Consider the following 23,597-nt stretch of genomic DNA (forward strand, 5'->3'; position numbering starts at 1 on the left):
GGGGATATAGCCTAGTGGCAAGAGTGCCTGCCTCGGATACACGAGGCCCTAGGTTCGATTCCCCAGCACCACATATACAGAAAACGGCCAGAAGCGGCGCTGTGGCTCAAGTGGCAGAGTGCTAGCCTTGAGCGGGAAGAAGCCAGGGACAGTGCTCAGGCCCTGAGTCCAAGGCCCAGGACTGGCCAAAAAAAAAAACTGGTTGGACTAGAAGTTGTATAGTCAATTTAACCAGGTTATTTTGTTTATTTGTTTTGTAAACTATATATTTGTTCCTTTTTTAGTGCTGGGAATCAAACCCAGGACTATTGTACTTACTAGGCAAGCCCCTTGCCACTGAGCTACATCCCAGGCCTTAGCTAGAGTGTTGTAAAGTAACAAAAGTACTAACATGACATTTTCTCTCTTGATTTTTATAGCTCTTTATACTTGGGCTTTTGCTTCCTATGTTGAAATATTGTACCATACAGCAAGCACTTCTTTCTAGAATGGAAGATATAAAAGTAAAGACATTATTTTCAGCTATTTTTAAAACAGTGGGAAATACTTCTCAGGTTTATTTTCTTTAAGCTAGTTATTTACTTATTCTTGTTTTCAATTATTTTTAAGATGTTGTACAAAAGGATTTCAGTTCAACATATGACTTTATGAGTATAATGCATCTTGATCAATGTCATCCCTTTCATCGTTCTCCTTCATCTCTCTCCTTTAGTCTACTAATTCTTTTTTTTTTAACTGTATTTTTTTTGTGTTTTCTTTTTTGGTACTGGGGATCGAACCCAGGACATTGCACTTGCTAGGCAAGCGCTTTGCCACTGAGCTATATCCCAGCCCAAGTCTACTAATCTATGATGGAATCTTTGTCACTTTTACTTATGGCTTACAAATATTGGCAAAACCTTCTCCCAAATGTGAAAACATGGCATACTAACAAACTAACACAACAACAAATGGATGAAAGTTATGAATGAATCACAAAAGAGAACCTATATAGGACAAGGACCTCAATTTCATCAGACATTTTTTTAAAAAAAATCAAATTAAGATGGGTGCTGCTGTCTCACATACATAACCCTAGCTACTCAGGAAGCTGAGATCTGACGATCATGGTTTGAAACCAGCCAAACAGAAAGGTCCTTGAAACTCTTATCTCCCATAAACGATTCAGAAAATGCTGGAAGTGGCCTTGTGGCTCACACAGTAGAGCGCTAACCTTGAGCACAAAGAGACTCAGGGGGAGCTCCCAAGGCCCTGAGCTCAAGCCCCAAGATTGGCAGAAATAAAAGAAAAAAGGGGAAAAAATCAAATTAAAACCATAGCACAGTATTACCACCATACATGTATCAAAAGAGTCAAAATTAAATCAACTCGGTTTTGTTGACACCAAATGCTGACAAATAGCATTCTCATGCACTGCAGGTAGAAATAAAACTCAGTACAAACACTGGGATTTTGCCTGGCCCACTTTACTCAAGTTCAACCTGCCCACATCCTATGAACCAGCCATCTCATTCCTAGATACACTCACAACACAAATGCATGAACATCAAGACCAAAATTTGTACACAAACATTCATACAAGCATTATTTGTAATGACCCCAACTAAATACTTCCCAAACGATTAAATTACAACTTCTTACAATGAACTAAATGAGTATCATAAACAGGAAATGGAGTAAAAAATACCACACATAGAGTATACTGTGTTGTTCAATTACTAGGACATTCCAAGCAAGCATAGCTTGACAATGATGTTTAGATGCTTGGATTGCAATAATACAGGGGCTAGGGACGAAATGACCAACGGAGGCATATGAAGGACTTCTGGGAACTTAGGAACTATTGTTTTCTGATTTGGTTACAGGGATGTATTCATTTTATGAAAGGTTAACAAAATTTATATTTGTGATCAATATTCTTTCCTGAACATGTATTTCAAGAAAACTTTTTAGTGAGGCTAACCATAATATAAACGAACTTTCTAAAGCTTAGTAAGTCACTTAAGAAAAAGTAACCCCTACCACTTATACCACTTTATACTTTTTCCTCAGCAAGACAATCAAGTCAGAGTGTTGGGGCTGAATGTGCACATTTTTCTGGTTTTTGTGTTTTAGCATTTTGCTTTAAAGAAATACTAATATACTTATTAGAGAAAATCAATTTATTTTACCCTGACATATTTCTGAGAAAATGGAAATCATACTTTGAATAGAACATTCCAAAGGGCAGGGGTTGAAAGAGGAGTTTTCATTGGACAGAACCTTTAATTCAGAGTAATTTCATTCTCTAAATTATTAAACCTTCATAATTACCACTACTGTCATAATTATACTTCAGAATTACCTCTAATGGAGATAATAGTCACTTTTGGTTTGAATTAAATCAGGAAAATTTAACACACACAGAGATTATCAATTTTCCTATCATACATATATTCATGAAAATTTCTCAAATTCTCTTTTTGGGTCACTTTCTTGTTTGATGAATAAACACAAAAAGTAAAACAAAAAGTATCCATGAAGAGATAAATTAAAAGCTAAATTAATAATGGAGAAAAATTCCAGTGTAGCAATATAGAAAAATGATCAGCATTATACATATAATATACATGCACATAATTAACATACTATATACACACAGACACAAATTTCATTTCATTGAGGTTTTCTTTGTCTTTTTAACTTTTAAAAGGTTAAAAATAATAGCGACACACTAAATGCATACATCTACTGAAATGCAGATCTTCAGACTGTTAAGTATGAAAAAAATCCAAGATGAAAATGTTAATCTTGGAGTTCCACCGTGAATGTAAATAAGTTAAAATTCTCCACCAGCCAATGTTAGATTTTTACTTGGAAAGATAATCAAGTTCTACTATTTCCATAACTTAAAAAGTCTCTGCAATATATGAAGCTACTCATTAAAAAATTAAATTTAAAAATGTCTTTCATTTGTTCATCATTCAATAAATATGTATTTGGTGCTATTTTTGTTTACATACAAAACAATATTCTCTGTATTTGTAGAACATTCATAGGAGATAAGAAAACACCACTAAACAAGTAAATAAAATATGAAAAATAGTAATAATAAATAAATGCCAAATTTGGAAAAATAATCCCAGAAGGGAAATATGACATGGTATGGGCAAGAACATTTGCAGTTAATGTGGCTATGTAAAAATCTCATTGACAAAATAACATTTAAGCAACATGACTTGTAGGACATCTGAAGGAAAACTGAAAACATTTCAAGGGAAAGGAGATAACTTGCTCTATGTTTAGACACCCAGTTCTTCCAGAATGCTTCTTTGATGTTATTTCCTCCTAAACAAGCTGCTATAGTCTGAATTAGTGTCCCTCAAAAATCTAGATGTCAAAGCCTTTGTTCCCAGGGTGATGCTGAGAAGAGCTGGTAGAACCTGTAGGATACAGGATCTAGTGGGAGATCCTTTGGTCATTTAGAGCTGCCTTCGAAGGGAATTGTGGGAATTTGCCCTTGTTCCTCTGTACTTTGCTCCTGGGTGATAGATGAGCAGCATGCTTCAGCAGCATGTTCCCCACCATTGCCATCTGGCACAACCTCGTATGTCCAAAGAAGTAGGTCCACTTGATCTTTACTGGAAATTCCAAAGAGTAACCTAAAATGACCCTTTCTGTTTATAAGTTAATTGCCACAGGTTTATGTTATAGTCAAGAAAAATAGCATAAGTGCTTTCTTATGGATGCCTACAGAACCACCCTTGTATTACATTGAAATTGCCCATATATATGTGTTTTCTTAGCTATCAACAAGAAGGAAGGTATTCATTTACTTGTTATTCTTTGTTCCTGTCAGTATCTGACATATAAAATAAAATTGTTGAATGAAGCATGGCTCCTAACGGGAGCTCAAATCCCTGTAAAGTATTCTTTAAAATATTCACATCCTCACAAAACTTGGCAGCTTCCAAAGTGCTCTGTTTCTGAATCATGTGTAAAATTCTCCAATCATTCATGTCACTACGGCAACTTAGCCTAAAAGATGTCAGTTTCCTAATTAAATAAGAAATTCTAACTAACTTAATCAAGTTTTACCTAGCCAGAAAATCCCATTAGAAATGAAATAGGAGAGATTAAGTAAGTAGTGGTAAAAAGGCTGTTCTCTATTTGTTTGTACCCAGTGAAATTACCCATTAAATCTTTCTGTCTTCCCTACTTAATAACATAAAGGCCAAAGAGACCCTGGGACAGGTAATCAAAGTAGCACACATGCTCCTTCTATTTCCTAATAGTTCTCTCTTTAGTACTTTAGAGAAGAAAGCAAGGGGAATCAGAGGCTGTCAGTAGGAGAAACTGTCCTCGTAAGTGCTTTGATGTTAGGCTAAACTGAAACCAGTGAACTAGTAAAAATGTTACAAAAAAATCTCAAAGTCCAGACTCAGTATTTGAAAATAAGATGAGCTACCAGAGAGCTTCAGAGGAAGCTAGGTCTGTATGATTATAAAATGTACTTACATCATAAATTAATTTAAAAAGAGGCAAAGAAAATGAGAGTGGTGACCAATGTTATTTTAGGTTGCTTCAAAGCTTTTCCTCTGATACTGAGCTTGGGTATGTATGAAAATTAATGTGCTACTACCAATAAATATTATATAATGTTTTATAATAAACTTCCTATCCTGTACATCAATTAAAATTACAAGTATCTTAGGTTTTCATACTCATAAAATGAGACTGTCACAATATAGGCAAATCACAAGTATAAGGTTTGAATCAAGACTAAAATGCTTCTAAAAGCTAAAAAGGGAAACCTAAAATAATAAATAATAAATCACCTGGAGATATTAATGATGTCCAGAGACAAATTTAGTCATCACAACTAAAGGAGGAGATCTACACGCATCCAGTACATACTGCTCCAGTACACTACTAAATTCTGCAATGTTCATGCAAATGGTGAGAATAAGGTACCTTGCCCCACATACTTATTTCCCCTGAAAACACATACCAAGGAGTGCCCCCACAGACTTGGAGTGAGTTTTCCACTGCCTACAATATACAAACACTCTTATTATAAATACTTCTGAAACTTTACTCCTTCCCTAGCATTAAGAAAGAAAATTTTTATATTTTATCTGTCAATAGTGTGCTATTCCTAAGAGTTACATCTTTTGGCTTACAACTGGCCATACTTACACTTGAGCTATATTCTACTGCTGGTGGCTAGTTAATGGAAAATAGGAGTCTAAAAGGCTTTTCTGCCTTGACTGTCTTTGAAGCAAGATTCTCATTTCTCTATATAGTAAGTAGTTAGGATTACAAGTCTAAGCCTAAGAACTAAATTACTACATTTATGAGGAAGAAATGCAAAGAAAAAAAAAGAGTATCTTTTTCATAGAGCTGCAGTGGGCCAGGAGTGCAAAAAGGAAAAATAAAAACACAGACACAAGGAAAAGTAGTAAAAATGAAAGGTCAAGAAAGTTGGAAACAAGTTTGGAAGGCAAACTGTGGTGAAACTAAAGTGGCTTATGTATCACAGGAGTTAGAACTTATTATGGCTGATTCTCTGAATGATAATAGTTTTAGTAAAGATTTTTTATATAAGATCGAAAAATATCCTCCTAGGAAGAAACCTCTGGAATCACTTTAGATAATAATCTACCATGAGCAGATCCTGTCATCTGGAAAGGCAGTAAGGAAACGGATTCAGTATTGCAAGGATGAGAAGTAGCCACTTTTCATTATGTTGATGATGCTGAGGGCAGAACAAAAAGGATAGAAGAGCATCTAAACATATTCTTGAGATTTTCCAGCCCCCTCTTGTAAAATGAGTAACTGTCAGTATTGTAAAATATAGAGGGTTAAAGAGAGCCTAAATAAATTCATATCCCTGTATTGGTTTCCAGGCCGCATCAAAAATGAAACCATTGATATGCCATTGCAATAAAAAAAAGACTAGATAACGAGAGCATGTGCTATTTGAGTAATCAATGTAACATCCAATACACAAATAGAAAATTTATGCTATTACCTGCTCCAGGACTTCCTTGTAGGTAATCTCTGCTTTTGTATTTGTAACAGGACTGTCATAGATGATAGCAATCTTATCGCCTTTTCCATTTTCAATATGACGATCAATAGCATTGTAACAAATGTTAAGCATTCCTTCCACAAACCTGAAAAGGAATCAGAAAGTAAAGGCAAATGACTTCTTCCAGAATATATTATTAACTCAGCTGCTTTGTCTCTAGTTTGGCAGAACTTGCTTACAGTGTTTTCTAATGCATTCTGTTCCAACAAATGATGGCTATAATGGACATACTTAAGATGACCGGGAGTACACACTTTTATTTTGCTAAATATGTATTTATTATTATGTAGACAAGAAAAAAAATACACTTCACACTTCAAAGTGACAACTTGTGGGGTTTATTGCTTAAGATGAAACTGGAGCATACAGTCTGAAAGTCATCTATTTTACATAGATGAAATGAATCATATATAAGAGTAGAGAAGAAGCATTAAGGATCATGAAAAAAGAAATGAGAAGCATATGACCAAAGTCCTTTTATCTTCTGCAACTAGACAAACTTACTGAGATATTCAATTCTTCCAAAGATCTTTGTGGGTTTTAAATCCTCTGTTCTGGCAGGCCTCTTTAAGCACTCTGCTGTAGGGGAGATACACGATTACTACCACCCTCAAATCTAAGCAACAGTTCACCACTAGGCTATCCTGACACCCTGTGACTGAGAAGCATCTCCTGCCTGATTGGTTGTGGTGAAATTTCAGGATGAGAAGGGGAAGGGCCCTCAGTTCTGCTCTCCTTGTGACCTCTTAACTTTGAGCAAAATTTCATCTTCCCATGCAACCTTACCTGATAACATGAGGGGAAATGATGATTTTGTCATCTTGGTAGCATGGCACCGGTAGAAATCTGGACTTTTCAACAGGTTTTTACTGGAAAGTATGGGAATATGTTGATGTATTTTCTGTGGTATTGACTGGACTATGATGATTATATCTAAAAGTTTTCTGTCCTACAAGATCTTTTCTTTTTTTAATTTATTTTTCTTTTTATGCCAGGAACAGAAGATTTTGTTGTGGGCTTTAGATGGTCAATGCCAGTAGGGTTTCTAATTGTCATTTCTCTGAAACCAGTGTAGAATGTATAACATACCAAAGAACACAAAGAGAACTCCATTTCCATATCATCCCTCACATCTCCACTTCTTTCTTCTGGTATTCTCATGTGTGCTTGTTGTGAGATGTCCTGACCTGTGCCCTGCATGTAGTGAGATGCATAAGAAGTTGATATTCGTTATCTTGTCTGGAAACCCAAAGTGCTTAAATTTTAATGAAGCTTTGCTCTAGACTAATACTCTGGGTGTTAAAACCCATTTTTATAAAAGACAACTATATCCTCTATGGGGTACTATTTTTAAAGCTATTTTACATATAAGAGAATTGATGACAAAATTTTCTCAAGGCAGCAAGTTGGGTAGAACTATGCCCTTAACAATTAGATAATGCTACTTTTATAAGCAATACTCAAAGAACACCAATATTTCTCTAATACTTCTAAGTTGTGTATAGCTTAATGTTAAGATCATTAAGACCTTAAGGTTTTTTTCCTGTATATGAAATAAGCCCAGGGCTATCACACTGAAATGGTTCACACCAATCTATTTATGCCAACTAGAACAAATAAAACTTAACAATGTACTTTGTGTACAGGTAATGCTATGACCATGTAATTTAAATCAGTTCATTTAACTTTAATAAGAACAATATGAAGCCGGGTGCTGATGGTTCACTGACTATAATCATAAACTAGGAGGAGGCTAAGATGTGAGAATCATGCTTTGAAACCATCCTGGGCAGGAAAGTCTGTGAGACTCTTATTTCCAATTAACTACCAAAAAGCCAAAAGTAGAGCTATGGCTCAAGTGTTAGAGTTTTAGCCTTGAGCAAAAAAGCCCGAAGACTGCACCTGGGCCCTGAGTTCAAGTCCCTGGTTCAGCACACACACACAAAAAGACCAATGTGAGTTAAGTATACTAATATCAATCATCCTCATAAACTAATGAAGAAACTGAAGTAGATAAGTGAAGTGACTTGCACAGGTCTACACATGGAAAATAATGAATCATGATTGGTGTCAACCAATCAAGTACTGCGTCCCAACCATAATTCTATTTTGGTGAGTTAATGGGATAATACTCTAGGTTTGCATCTTCTATGTCCCAAAAAGCTCTAGTGTTAAAGATTTGCTCCCCAACGCGATGTGAACAAGAGGCTTTCAAGTAAGTGGTTCAATCAAAGGGTCTATGACCTTATAATAGATGATTCTATTCATTTATGAAAGCATAATTTAATAAGCTATTGGGAAGAGGAGAAACATTATTTATATTAGTTGTTAAGGCTTAGTTTTCACTAGTAGAGTGTTTGTATTTTTTCCAGAAAAATAGAATGTTACAGTGGTAACGAAGAAAAGGAGGAGCAATTTCAGAAATATTTAAGACTAAGAATATAAAACAGAGGCAAACAGAAAGACAATAGAAAGAGCAGACACCAAGGGTTTTATAACAAAGGCCAGCAAAGCACAACCTACATGCCAAATCTGCATCCTTGCTCAAATAAAATGTGTTTAGAATACAACAAGTTTCCATTGTTGTCAAATTTTCAGTGGCTGTCTTTGCTCTTACAACAGCAGAAATGACTGATTACCATGGAATTTATGGGGCCCAAGCTATTCAATCTAGTCCTTGAACAGAAAGCTTTCTGAATTCCTTCTGGAGATAAGCATTGTCCAACAGAAATGTCAGTAGTGATGGAAATGTGTTGTGTCTCTGCTGTTCAGTATGGTAGTGACAGGAGAGGTGAAGGAGAATAGAAAAAGAGGTGACATTGATCAACCTGAATTGTACTCACAAACTGACATGTTGAATTGAAATCCCTTATACAATTACTTAAGGCTAAGTAAACAGATAAATAAATAATTATTAATGAATAAATAAAATTGGAATCCATTAGTCATGTGCACCTTATTAACTTTAAAATATTAAAATTAAAAATTTAGGTTAGTAATTACACTAGCCATACCTTTAGTTTTCAGTAGCCACATGTGACACATTAATATGTCTGAAGAACTGTTATTTAGGTTTTATTTCATTTTAATTAATTTATTTAATTTAAATAACCACATGTGTTTACTTGCTACCAGCAGAACAGAAAGAAATGATATGTATTAATAAAGAAAAAGAAAAACAAAAAGATAATAAGATGATAGTGGTAGAGAAAAATCACAGATAGATTTTAATGATCTTCAGAAGAGTATTATAAATAGATAAGGAGTCACATTGCAGTGGATGGAGGTGTACAGGATGAAGAAATAAACTGGAGAAGAGATTGATGTCTGGGAAGTTGCAGCATACAAAGCAATGGTATGATATGGCTTCTCTTTAGCATGTACAAATTTTTCACTTGGCTTTTACTAAAAGAGCAGGGTGAAATGAAGAAAAGTGAGGAAAAGGGGCTCTAAATCAATTGGAGAACTTTTTTTAATAGCACAGTGAATGAGACAATATAAATGGAGCAAAGTTCAAGTGATGTACAGAAAGGTTACAGTTTCATATGTTAGGACTTGGGTGCATTTCTTGTACTGTTTGTTACCTCCTCCCTCATTTCCCCCTCCCCCCTTCCCTTTTTCCTCTCCCCCCATGAGTTGTTCAGTTGGTTTACACCAAATGGTTTTGCAAGTAGTGCTTTTGGAGTCTTTTGTCTTTTTTCCTTTGTCTCTCGATTTTGATATTCCCTTTCACTTCCCTAGTTCTAATATTAGTATATACAGTATTCAGTGTGCTCAGATGAGATACGGTGATCGTGTGGGTACAACCACAGGAAGGGAATACAAGAGGATTATCAAGAAAAGAAGCTATAGTTTTACATGGCATGTTGAAAGTAATTCAACAGTGATATAACATTCATTTCCATAACATGGAGTTCATTTCACTTAGCATCATCTTATCTGTTCATAAGGGTATAGCTATTTGGCTCTTGTGATCCTCTGCTGTGACTTGCCTAAACCTGTGCTTATTATTCCCTATGAGGAAGACCATAGAGTTTCTTTGGGTCTTCTTCACTTCACTTAGTATAATTTTTTCCAAGTCCTTCCATTTCCTTACAAATGGGACAATGTCATTCTTTCTGATAGAGGCATAAAATTCCAATGTGTATATGTACCACATTTTCCTGATCCATTCATCTACTGAGGGGCATCTGGGTTGGTTCCATATTTTAGCAATGACAAACTGTGCTGCGATGAACATTGCTGTGCTGGTGGCTTTAGGGTGTTCTTGTTTGTGGTCTTTTGAGTAGATGCCCAAGAGTGGGACTGCTGGGTCATAGGGGAGCTCTATGTTTAGCCTTCTGAGGAATCTACAAACTGCTTGCCAGAGTGGCTGAACCAGTTTACATTCCCACCAACAATGAAGTAGGGTTCCCTTGTGGCCACATCCCCTCCAACATTTATTATTGTTAGTTTTCTTAACAGAGGATATTCTTACTGGGATGTGGTAGAATCTCAGTCTTGTTTTGATTTGCATTTCTTTTATGGTCAATGATGTAGAGCACTTTTTCATATGTCTCTTGGCCATTCTCACCAGAGTGCCCTGTTAAGAAAAAGAAAGCCAAGAAAGTGTTTGCAGCAGGGAAATTGCCTGCTGAGAAATGGATTTCAGAGAGATCCTCTACAAAAGCAGAGGATTGGAAGACTTGAGATATAAACAAGGAAATGATACCCCTTAGGACTATTGACTAGCATAGAAAGTCATGCTAAAGTCTCAGAAATGGGGGGTGGGGGTGGTCAAAGCAAGTCAGGGCAGAAAAGTACAGAAGACTCAGCTCTAATTAACCACCCAAAATAAGGAAGTAAAGGTGTAGTTCAAGTGGTAGAGCATCAGCCATGAGTAAAAAACCTAAAGTACAGCACTCAGGTCCTGAGTTCTAGCTTAAGTACTGGCAGAAAGAATAAATAAATAAATACAATAAAATTAGAAATAGAAGAAAGGTCTATGATAGGTGGATTCTATGATAGGCCTGGAACTAGAGTCTGTAGAGTTTTAAAGTAGAGAAGGCACCCATAATTGGGTTCATCCATAATGTAACAGGCTCTGAGCTTTTGTTTCATACATATAATTATTTTTATAAATATTACAAAATATATTTATAAGTATTTTGTACAATTGCTATAGACATACAAATTACATATATTTATAAAATATTACTTATGCATATTAAGTAACTGAACCATACCTCTTGGGTACAATGTTATCTTAATTTACAGATAGAAAATAAAGCTTAGGAGTCAAATAACTTTCCCAGAATTATGAAAGTCACAGGGCTTTCTGATTACCAGGAAAACATTTTTCCAATTTTAAGTATCTGCTTATTTGAGTCTTGTTTGTAGAATATTAGCTTCAAACCACATGATAATGCATTAATGAAACACAGTGAATGCTCAACTATTGTTTTTAAGTACAAGACTGCAAGTGTGACTGAATGAGAAGAGTTGTACTCTTCTAACACATTAACACAGATCAGAAAGAAAGTCGCATGAGGTAAAGGTCAAAGCTCAGGGGAAAATAAGACCAGTTCAAAAGACTACTATTGTACACCAACAGAGCAAACAGAGAAGGTTTTAAAGCCTTTTTAAGAGGGCATCACGTTGCTTTATTCACATAGTGACATCTCATCTAAATTGCAGATACTTGGCTTTGGGCAGTATCAATTTGACTGTTCCAGGAAACTCTCCAAATTGGGTAATTGCTTACTTGGAGCTGAGTAATAACCTTATGTTAATTTAACCATTGAGGATATTGTTTTTTGTGGAAATATTTGGAAAGTACATCTCTCAGTAATTCAGACAATTGTTTTAGCAGAGAAACATAATGAGAAGAGAAGGACTCCACATCCCCACAGATACAATGTACCTAAGTTTGTACACCCAGAATACATCCATCACAGCAGCTCTGATTGAAGGCTGACCCCTTGTCAACATGAGAGGAGAACCCTGCCGTCTGCCAGATCATCTGGGATTAAAACTGAGTGAATTGCCAATGGTAAGAAATGCAGCCAAAAGGAAAAAAAAAAAAAAGAATAGAAAAAAGGTTTTCAGGAAATCAATACTTGCTATCTGAACTGAATCCACTGTCAATGAAGAGAAAAGGCATGAATGGATGATCTTAAAGATTCACTGGTGTTGAATCATGCCTGACTATAAATTCAAGCACCAAGTTGAGGGCATCATTTCTGTTTTTATTTGTATTTGAGAGACAATGGAGGGGAAAAACAGAAAACTCCCGGAGGAAAGATGTAAAATGTAGTTTAAGAGGGTGAAAAGGAAAGATTAGAGATAAATAATAGGAAAGGTCAAAAGAAAAAGGTTTAAAACACATTGAGATTTCAAATTACAACATTTATTATATTATGTAATATGTAATTACATAACATCTATTACAAATACTTTATATAATATACAATGTACTATATTATATATGATTAGTGGTAATTTTGTATTATATTTGATTGCATAATAAAATAATATAATTTGAAATTTACATATATTTTATGCAATATAATATAATTTGTACAGTATAATATATATTATATGTAGATTTCAACTTATATTATTTGAGTACGAAATCAAATGTAACACAAAATAATCACTAAATAATTTTTAAACACAAACAAACTTTATCAGCCAACCTTATCAAGATTACTCAAGAACACAGTTCCCTAGACAAACAACTCAAAACTAAGTCAAGCAGAGTTCTTATGGTACTAAATTGGGAATTCTAGAAAACCAGACCTCAAATTAGAATGGCCCCAAGGACTCCAGGCAGGTACTGTGGGCATAATCTTAAAATTATTCAGCAAACCAGGGGAGGGCAAAAGGAGGGGCAGCTCTGGATACCTACTAGGAGAAACAGAACTTGCCTATGAACATTTAATCCTGATGATAACAACAATGGAAGAAAGTAACAAATAAAGGAGGAGAAGGAAAAGGAAACAACAGCAGCAACTTCCTGGGAGGAGGAACCCGATTTACTACATGATAACATATTTGATTTAAGAAGAAATGAGAAGAGAATAGAGAACTTTGCATTGTGCAGTTTCTTACTTTCGAACACCGCCCCCTTATGTTACCTACCCAATTCTTACTCTGTGAGGTTATAATTCATGTTGAATGACACACTGAAATGTCCTGATGGAACCTTTTCTATACCTGGGGATCCCAGAAAGCAAACATCATAATCATTAAACTCATTGTGCTCACTATCTAGAGATGGCCACATAGAGATGCTGAAAACGAGCTTTTATTACAAGAAGGAGCAAAATATCATCAATCATTTTCAAATGCCTAAGAACGTTTTCTCTCCATTGAGCTTTATAAATTATTCTGCAATTGTTTCTACAAAGCATTTACACAAGGTGCATCACTTATGGCCATAAAGTATAAAATAAATAAAAGACCCAGGCAAATATTGCAGAATATTACAACTTTACAAAGTTCAGTGTTGAAGCATCTTCTGAGTTATTTTATCTAAATTTAAATATTTTCAAGGGAAATTTATTGGAGGAACTCATTCATAATGTTTATTACTTTTTGGAGAATAAAATTAATATATTTTTTGGCCCAGCTCATGTCTATATTTGTAGCTACTCAGGAGACTGAGATCTGATGATACTAGTTCAACCAGCCCAGGCAGAAAAGTCCATGAGATTCTTTTCTTCAATTAACCACAAAAATCTAGAAGTGGAGGTGTGACTTAAGTAGTAGAGTACTAGCTGTGACACAAAGGCTCAGGAGCAGTACCCAGGCCCTGAGTTCAAGCCTAGGACTGGGGAAAAAAAGAAGGAAAAAAAGGAAGGAAGAAAGAAAGAAAAAAGAAAGGAAGGAAAGAAGCAAGGAGGGAGGGGGAGGGAGGGAACAAGAGAAAGAGAGGAAAAAAAGAGAGAAAGAGACAGAGGAAGAAGTCTTTGGGATGTCTAAGTAGCAAATGTATCTTCCTGATATAAGAAAAAATAAAAATCCATTTGAATACCAGTATATGTGATTGTAATCATTCAATATTAAAATTCTGTATATTTTTTAAATCTTGGAATAAAATGTTATTGCACATGGAAGTTTGAGTAATCAAATAATATGAAAAATGTAATTCCAGTTTTCATAAGAAGAAAAGAAGCCTAGAGAATAAAATAGAATGACAAATAGAGTCTGTATTTTAAATGAAACAGCATATATATAGGAAACTCATGCATACAAAAATGAGTAAACATGACTGAGTTAATTATATAACCCAATATTACGTTGGATTTTGATAATATACTATTATCCCGAAAATGGTAATTTTAGGAGAATTTAGATGCTGGTAAAAATGATCTCTCTGAACTATTTTTGAAACTTCTTGTGCACTCAAAATTATTTCACAATGAAAAGATAAACAAGTCCAAAAGGAGTTGCATAAAATGTACAAAAATATATGCTGGAATTATATTAATATATTAACACACAAGTGATTTTTCTTCTTTTTTATTTGGAGTTTATCTACTTACAATTTAAAGTAGCATTACTATCATAGTGGCATAAAGATGGCGTGAATCTAAATTTCAATCAGTATTATATCTCAATAAAGAAGTGCCAGTAGAAATTAATCCAAACCTAATTATTAAAACATACAGCTTCTCTTTTTAATAAAACCAAATAATTTTTCCAAACAATTTCCCACCTTCAATTCTCACAGATAGATTTATACAGAAATACATACATAACATATTTTCCAAAAATAAATCTGACTCAACTAACCAATAAATATAACAAAATACTGAATGAATGTGATGAAATTTGTATTATACTTTTTCCCCTTGCTTTATCCTCAGAGACTTCAGAAAACAATATTAAAAACTACATCTTCATTAATTTTCTCACTGTCTATATGTCACAGTCATGGATGAAACACTTTTTATTAACATGTTTATAACTTGAAACTTAAAGAGAACTCACTTAATTATACAATAGCTCATTTTCTAGCTGGTGCTATCCATACCTGTTATTTTCTTTAATTTTTTTTAAATTGCCATTTTCTTTATTCTTTTGCTTCTTACTTGTTAACACCTCCACCTGAAAATGATACGGTCTACAGCATGAGAATATTAAAATTAGCTGATTTTTTTCATCTGCAAAAAGACTAATTGTTGGAGAAGGGCTAGTGTTTACCAGAATTGAATCTGTGTACTTTTTATATTTAATTCAATATACTACAATTTTGGAAGTGGCTCTGTGGCTCAAGGGATAGAGCGCTAGCCTTGAGCTGAAGAGATCAGGGATAGCACCCAGGCCCAGATCCATAGTTGAAGTCCCATAATCAACAACAAAAAAAAACAAACAACAACAAAAACAAAACCCTAGGAGATACAGTATACTTCAATTTAATTTCTTTCTTTATTTTTGCCAGTCCTTGGGCTTGAATTCAGGGCCTGGGCACTGTCCCTGAGCTGCTTTTTGCTCAATGCTATCACTCTACCACTTAAGCCACAGCACTACTTCTGGCTTTTTCTGTTTAGGTGATAATGAGGAATTTTACCCAGAAATTCATACATGTTAGGCAAGGACTCTATCACTAAGCCACATTTCTAGCCCTGCAATTTTAATTTAGAAAAAAATAACACCTTTTTCCTTGATATGTCATTTTTTTTCAAACTGGTATTCTGTATGAATTCTAATTCAGCAAGACTTTAAATAGATATTTCCTGACTTAACTGGACAGATGGATAAATGCATTAATGAATAAATGTATCCTACAATCAAGAAAACTTCACTTATAAATACAACTTAATCAAACACACCCACATATGTACATATATATGTGTGTATATATATATATGCACACTTTTATGTGAATAAGGTGGGATTAAATGAAGTGAAAACAAAGCACAATGAAGATGTAATATATTCCAGATTCCTCCAGGAATGCTTTGCTCTACATCAGCTATGTACATGCTAAATGACCATTAAATGACATAAACATCCCTATATTCTCAGGAATATGTTTTTAAGAAGCTAAAGAAGTATGCTAATGTTCATTTTATTGCATTTTTGCCTTATTGCATTATTGCATTTTATTGCATTATTGCATTAAAGAGAGCTATATTTTTAGCAAATATGACACTTGAGATCATTAGTTTTAATAGGTAAAATATTTCTTATTAAAGTTATTTTATTAGTAATTTAAAATCAGTCCTATTATAAGCAAAATGTACAATAATAAAATCATATTGGATCTGATAATTCTATAATTACAAATTATGGTTCAAACAGCTTTGAAATATTAGGTAGAGTAATGTTATGTTTTGCTACAAGTAACCTGAGTAGTATAATTTGTGGCAATAGAAAATGGGCACTAAGGGAAATTAATGTTTGCTTTGTTACATTATGTGATCATTGTCAATATTAACACAATATTTAATGTGTTCACACACACACAATAACAATCTGAAGACATGGCATGCATGATACGGATCCAGCTCTAAAATTTAAAATTCTTGTACTCCAATGTGTGTTGAAAGATTATTTTCCAGTGTATACTCAGATAAACCCGGAGTCTGTATCACACAGAGTTGTTTCCCTACTTAAAGGAAGAACATTTTCTTCTTGACAAACAGAAAGCAATGTTGCTTATAAAATAACCTCTACTGCAACTGAAGAGAAATCAATCGGGAAATCACTGCTAAAAGTAGCCAATAGCCTCAAAATAAAGATTAGACTCATGAAGACCACAGAACTCTTCCAAAGACAACAGGATGACTTCCAACCTCTTAGATGTCTTGATAGAGGATTCAGAGATAATTTGAACCTCCAGTTGGTTGAATGACGCATGTAATAGCAGATTTTCGTATGTATAGGAGCCTAGATTTATGAGATAGATAAAGATGTTCATAGGCCTATGGGGTTATTTTAAGATTAGTTAACAAGGCCTTGTACTGCTAAGATAACAAATGTGATTTAGACCAGATATCTGCTCTTTTATTGCCTGGTGGTGATTGGTTAAACTACTAGTAAAAGAAAAGCACCGGGGCTGGGGATATAGCCTAGTGGCAAGAGTGCCTGCCTCGGATACACGAGGCCCTAGGTTCGATTCCCCAGCACCACATATACAGAAAATGGCCAGAAGCGGTGCTGTGGCTCAAGTGGCAGAGTGCTAGCCTTGAGCAGGAAGAAGCCAGGGACAGTGCTCAGGCCCTGAGTCCAAGGCCCAGGACTGGCCAAAAAAAAAAAAAAAAAAGAAAAGCACCAATGTGAAGCATGAGCTTGGACAATGAATGCACACTAGAGACATGAAGATGTGAGCACTTTTTCCCTTCTACCATAATGTTGATCTGTGGTACATTTTGATGTACTTTGTAGAAGAATGTAAAAAAAAACAAAAACCTTTAAAACCTTTTAGTTAAAATCCTTAGAGACATCAGAAGGAAATAAAGTCAAGAAAAGAAGTGTATGTTAGCACTGAAATGGGGGGAGATTCAGAGAGAATGCTTAGCAGTAGGCCTTATTCCAGCAATGTTCAGCAATTAATACCCTTGCTGTTGCTGCTGCTCATTGTGTAGTATTATTATTGTTTTTATAATTGAGAGATAATATTTCACCTTAAAAAAAAACAAATCATTCAGTCATAAACCAGGCATTACATGAAGATTTTTTACATGTGTTTTTTTAATCTACTACAGATTTTCCAAATAGTTCATGTCTTATTTTCAAAACACTCAAAGGAAATATTTAAAAATTTTAAATCCTTTGTTCCCCAAAATTTGACAACATCTATAGTTCTACACAGAGAAAAGAGATTAAAACTCACCCTTGACCTGGATTTAAAGACAGAGGGAGGATACTTGCTAAGTGGGTGAGACAGTGAAAGAGAGAAAGAGGAAGAAAGAGAAAGAAAGAAACGGAAGGGGAGACACAGATTTTTATTAGAACTAAGTACTAAATGAAATTAGATTCCTGAGAAATTCATCTCCCCAGTTCACATGCACTATCAAAATCTGCTTGGTTGCAAATCTGCCTCTTACTTGCGTGTAATAAAGCTAGGAATACAATAAACAATAATAGAAGAAGAAATGTGAGAAATAAGTGCACTTAAATTTGAATCAAATTAACAACTTTAATAATTGCAAACATACAACTGATCCTAGTCTTTTAAGGAGAGGTTGTAGGAAACAATTTCAAATAGTCATAATTATATGAATTAAATAGGCTATCACTGATCAAGTTCTTAAAAAATAACATCAAACCATGTGATGAATAATATGGCTATTATAGATTTTCCTTAAACCAGAAATGTAGCAGAAAATTTGTCAGAGGGAGATTAATATTTCTTTCTACTACTGTTCAGGAAATAGTTGTCAACTAATTGAAAACTATCCTCTCCCAATGTTTAGACATGTTGTGAACAATAAAATACAAAGAGTTATTTCTCGAATGTGCATATTTTCCATAGCTAATATAAATATAAGAATCTGCAGGTCCAGAATTTTCAGCTTTTTTATGACACTATTTTTTGAAGCAAACTACTTTCAACAATTCTAGTGGAAAGTAGTAAGAAAAGAAAGAACTCCTAAAGTTAACAGGAACTATCATTATCGAAGCAGTAGAATGTACTTAGAAGTATGGATGCTAAGTTCATGCTGTCTAGGTCTAAGTTTCAGACTTCCAATTTATGTATCATTTTTGTAAAATTTACACAAGGACTTCCATTTCTACCCCCATGTGAGGAAATAAAACTGACCTTCATGAGACTGTTGAAACTATTAAGTAAATTATAGCACATAGTATTATCCCTGTCTTATACATGCATACAATAAAACTACTTTTAAAATTATCCCTGACACTATTTGACTACATTAGGATGGTTAGCTGTACTAAAATTCTTACAAAATTATTATTTTCCTCTTCAAATAAAGATCTAATCTAGCCAGATTATACTACAATAACAATGGCAAAATCTCTACCTTGTGAAATTAAAGGCTATTTCTCATTCACAGTATTCCAGTGTGAGTCAAGCTAGGATTCCAAAAGCACAATCATCTCTGCATTTTTTTTCTCAGTAATCGAAACTACTACTGTTCTATATGCACTTCTACAATGTCCAAAGTAGATGAGACAGGAGACAGGATAGAAGCAATCAAATGCTTCATACTAAAGTGACAAAACTTTTCTTATGTAATTAGCTAAAGGTATTCATAGACCCATATTTATGTAAGCAAATGAAATCCTCTTATGGGTTCTGCAGTAGATAGTAGGGAAGAATGGAAAGAGATTGCTTCCTATCTGGTAACAGTGGCAAACTTGATTTGGAGTATTCTGAGAGGAAAGGCACATCCAGAGGTTAAAACAGTATTTTACTCTCACTTTGGGAAGCAATGAAAGTCTATGAAGATGAAAGTGTATGGAAAGAAGACAAAGTGAGATTAAACAAACAGTAGACTTACTTTTAAGTGCCTATAAATTCATTAGCAGAGTTAGCTAATGCCCAATAATAGTGATTTTTCTGTCCCCTCAATGAATTAAAAATGTTATCATTTGTCTTATTAAATTTTTAAAAAATATTTCTGTCAATCAGTTCTACAATAGAGAATATTCTCCATTTTAAAAAATCTTCCCAAATTTCTCTTCCTTCATTCATGTATCCACTTAGAAGAAACATCTGAAACTACTATAATTTGAAAATGTTATTCCACCATCAATCCTATAAAGAAGTTATTCCTTATCTCCAGATTTAACTTATAAGTCAAGTCAATGACCTACAGACTTATTTAGGTTACTTTCTGATTCTATCTTGGGTAGTTAATATTTTAAATCGGTATATTGTGTATTTAACTAAAAGTCAAATAATTAAATCCTATCTCTTTTTTTAACTTAGCATTCGAATAATTCTTAGTATTTCTACTGGACGCTTTCAAGCTTAAAATTCTTCAGATTTAGTTTTTCTAGGTAAAAGTAATAATTTCTCCTTTCTAATACATTTTTCTTTACCTCATTCTGCCATAGTACAAGAAAAAGCAAACACAATTAATGAGTTTCAACACGGTGCCTGCAGCCTGCTAAGCCACTTGAACAACACCTCCAGCACAGATTAATACCTTTAATAAAGCAAGTTCTCCATCAACATACTTTAAATCTGAATTCTACAGTTCATATACTTCTTATAACTGTGATTTAGAGAGCTTATATGACACTCATATATTATTGCAAAGATTCATTAGCCTCCTACATATGCTCTTACAAATGTCACAGCAAAAGGAAAAGCAAGAATCTCCTTTACAGAGTTGCTTATGAAAGTGGAAATATTTTTAATAGAAGCAAATATCTTCAACCACAGTACTATTTTTCTCAACCAACAAAATATAGCACAAAGAAACAGTAAGCCACCTTGTAGGAGGTGCTAAGAGTTTGGATTTTCTCCCAACACCTGGTAGTTGATAGGTCACAGCTGATTGAATTTCTTTTGTTCATTGATTGTGCCATTTACCGGCAATCCATCCTTGCTTATGTAATTGCAGCATTCCTGTAGTTCAGTCTGTTCTGTCCTTAAGTTTCAGCAGCATGACAGGCTGAGAAAATTAGATACGGCACAGCACCGAGCTGCTGACCTTCAGAATACAAAATAAGGTCCATCTTTTAGAATAAGTCTTTCTTCATGAGGCTATTTTGAGGGACATTATTTCTATTAGGTGATTTCTCATGCTGACCTCATTATCTTCTTAAAATATTTTGTATTTATAAAAATTTATCATTGTAAAATTTAAATATTCTTATACTGTGTCTAATGCCATAAATAAACTGATGTCATTTAAGAGTTTTTCAAAGGAGATGAATGTTTCATATTTAGATAAAATCCTTGCCTCAAAGTGAAGTTAAATATAAATTTTGAAAAGCACCTCAATACACTGTTTTCTTGAAAAATGCTAAGAGAATAAATTGAAGTTTTCACCACACAAAAATACCTAATATATAAAGTACTGTCTATATTAATTACGTTTAGTCATTTATCAATCTTCAGAACACCCTGCTTGTGATAAATACATGTGTCCTGTATTCATTTTAAGAGGAAAATAAAAAAACAATAAATATGAGAATAAATTCAATTATGCTTAATTAAAGGATAAAAATACAAGATTCATAGAACACCATCAGGTAACAGCATTTTTTTGATAAACAACCAAAGTTAAGTGGAGGTATTAAACCACTTTCTTGTTACACAAAATCCAAACCATATTTTCTTTCCTTCTTTGTGAAGCAAACTCAGTGAAAAGTTAAAAGCACAAAATAAATTTTTCCCCTGTGAACTACTCAATGGCATGATACCCAATGACCCTAGTATAATTTAGGTATATATATATATATATATGTATGTATGTATGTATGTATGTATATACATATATATATCATGTATATATTCAAACTGAATTACAGAGAGGTTACAGTTTCATACATTAGGCATTGGATATACATTTCTTGTACTGTTTGTTACCTCGTCCCTCATTCCCCCTCCCCCCTCCCTCTTTTCCTTCTCCCTCCCCCTCATGCGTTGTTCAGTTGTTCAGTTCATTTTCACCAAACAGTTTGTAAGTATTGCTTTTGTAGTTTGTCTTTTTCTATCCTGTGTCTCTCGATTTTGTAATTGCTACAAATAAGGACATTTCTTTGGAGAGCCACATTACAACTATCAAATTCAAGAAATTAACATTGACACATGATATATATATATATATATACACATATATGTATATATATATATATTCCTCAACAAACTTAGGTTCTTTAATTGTCTCCAAAATGTTAATTACAGCATGAAAAATCCAACTGTGAATTAGGTATTGCACCTATCTCTAGTCTTCTTTAATTTAGAACAATTTCTCAATCCCAAGGCTACTTTAAATGATTCAAGGTTTGGCATTAGGCTACTAGAACAGTTGTGTAGGTATCTGTAGGAAAACATTCTGGGCTCAGAGACAGGACCATTGGAGTCATTACTGCTAACCCAGCCCTGCCCTCTGCTAACTCTGGGGTTCATATGTAGACTGACTTCCATCCTCCCAGATGTAAAAGGACATAGTAATACTAACCCTACAGCCTTGGCAAAAGGCATAATAAGGACAATTCACGAGAAAGCCTCTAGTACAGTTCATGGCTCAGAGATCACTGAATAAAAATTATCTCATCCATTTTCAAGTGTTTCCATCTGCCAGACTCACAACCAAGTGATTAGATCTCTAGCTCACTAGAATCATTTACAGGGTGGAATGCGAGCATTAGATACACAGGGTAGCTCTTTCTTCCATTTTTTAGATGTTTCCATCCTGTTTCTTCCATGAACTAGTAACAAAAGAAAGCAATAAAGCAAGACACAAAAACATTTAACTTGGAAGAACAAAATGTCCTATGAAGCAATCAGTTGGTTTCAAAATAAGCAAAATTACTATTTTTCAGATTATTTATTACACCTTTAAAAGTGGTTTTCTGCTAAAAGGGAAGAATATAAATGATAGATATGCAATACTCTATATATTTTATTTGACCCAGATAGTGCCACATGCTGTTCTCCTGTCTCGCCTTCCTGCCACTGTTAAATTAATCTACAAAATGTTTTGGGTTATTTTTTCCATACCCCAACTCCATTCTGTAATAGATTATTATAGATTTAGCCTTCATCTTCCCATTGATATCATCTTCTTAAAAACCACCACTAGATCATGCTAATTGTTTTAGGTACTCAGGAGCTAGTACCTTGAGGAGAAATGTGGTTCAAAGCCAACCTGAAAAGAAAACTTTACAAGAATCCATAACCAATTAACGGTCAGAATGTCTGGCTAAAGTTGTGGTGAGCGCTGGCCATGACCAGGACAATCTACTGAGAATATGCAGACCTGAGTTCAAGCCCTGATACTAGCATGCACACACACACATGCACACACACACACACACACACACACACCATATAAAGCCATAGTTTTTCAGTCTTCAATAATGCACTTCTAGTATCCTTTATCACTATTGACTTTGACTGTTATAATCTCTTCTCTCTCTTGTACGCCATGATACTCAAATATTCTGCCCATCCTTTCTATACTTATGTTATCCTTTCTATATTTCTGTGGCACAATCTCTGTATTTTTTCTTGCGCTTCTCTCCACAGGGTAATGCATAGTATGTTGTTATTCTCTCTTCCCCTTCTTCCTCTCTCTTTCCTTCTCCTTTCCCATCTCTTTTTCTCTTATTTTCTCTTTGGGGGGTATCTATTACTAGGGCTTGAGCTCACTCTGGCCAGGCCTATAGGTTTTTGCTACATAGAGATAAGAGTCTTACAGATTTTCCTGGGCTGGTTTCAAACCATGATCCTCAGATCTTAGCCTCCTGAGTAGCCAAGTTTTAAGCATGATAAATTGATAACTGGCATCCTTTAATACTTAGTAGTCACTTTAAGACATTAAAATATTAAACAACTGTAGTCTCAAAGCTAATAAAAACTGAGAACTTGCACATTTGAAAAATACTA

At 34.3% G+C, this 23,597-nt stretch overlaps 1 protein-coding gene across 2 annotated transcripts in view; it reads right to left on the bottom strand.

Moving 5' to 3' along the window:
* Acss3 (acyl-CoA synthetase short chain family member 3) overlaps positions 1-23,597 on the bottom strand; it is a 135,172-nt gene that overhangs the window by 107,890 nt on the left and 3,685 nt on the right. For both annotated transcript variants that reach the window (XM_048358951.1, XM_048358946.1), the window contains exon 2: positions 6,014-6,158. In XM_048358951.1, coding sequence (XP_048214908.1) covers positions 6,014-6,158 — 145 coding nt within the window. The remainder of the gene's footprint in view (positions 1-6,013; positions 6,159-23,597) is intronic.

The sequence above is a fragment of the Perognathus longimembris genome, chromosome 1 (genome assembly GCF_023159225.1).
Source record: "Perognathus longimembris pacificus isolate PPM17 chromosome 1, ASM2315922v1, whole genome shotgun sequence".
Lineage (NCBI taxonomy): Eukaryota > Metazoa > Chordata > Mammalia > Rodentia > Heteromyidae > Perognathus > Perognathus longimembris.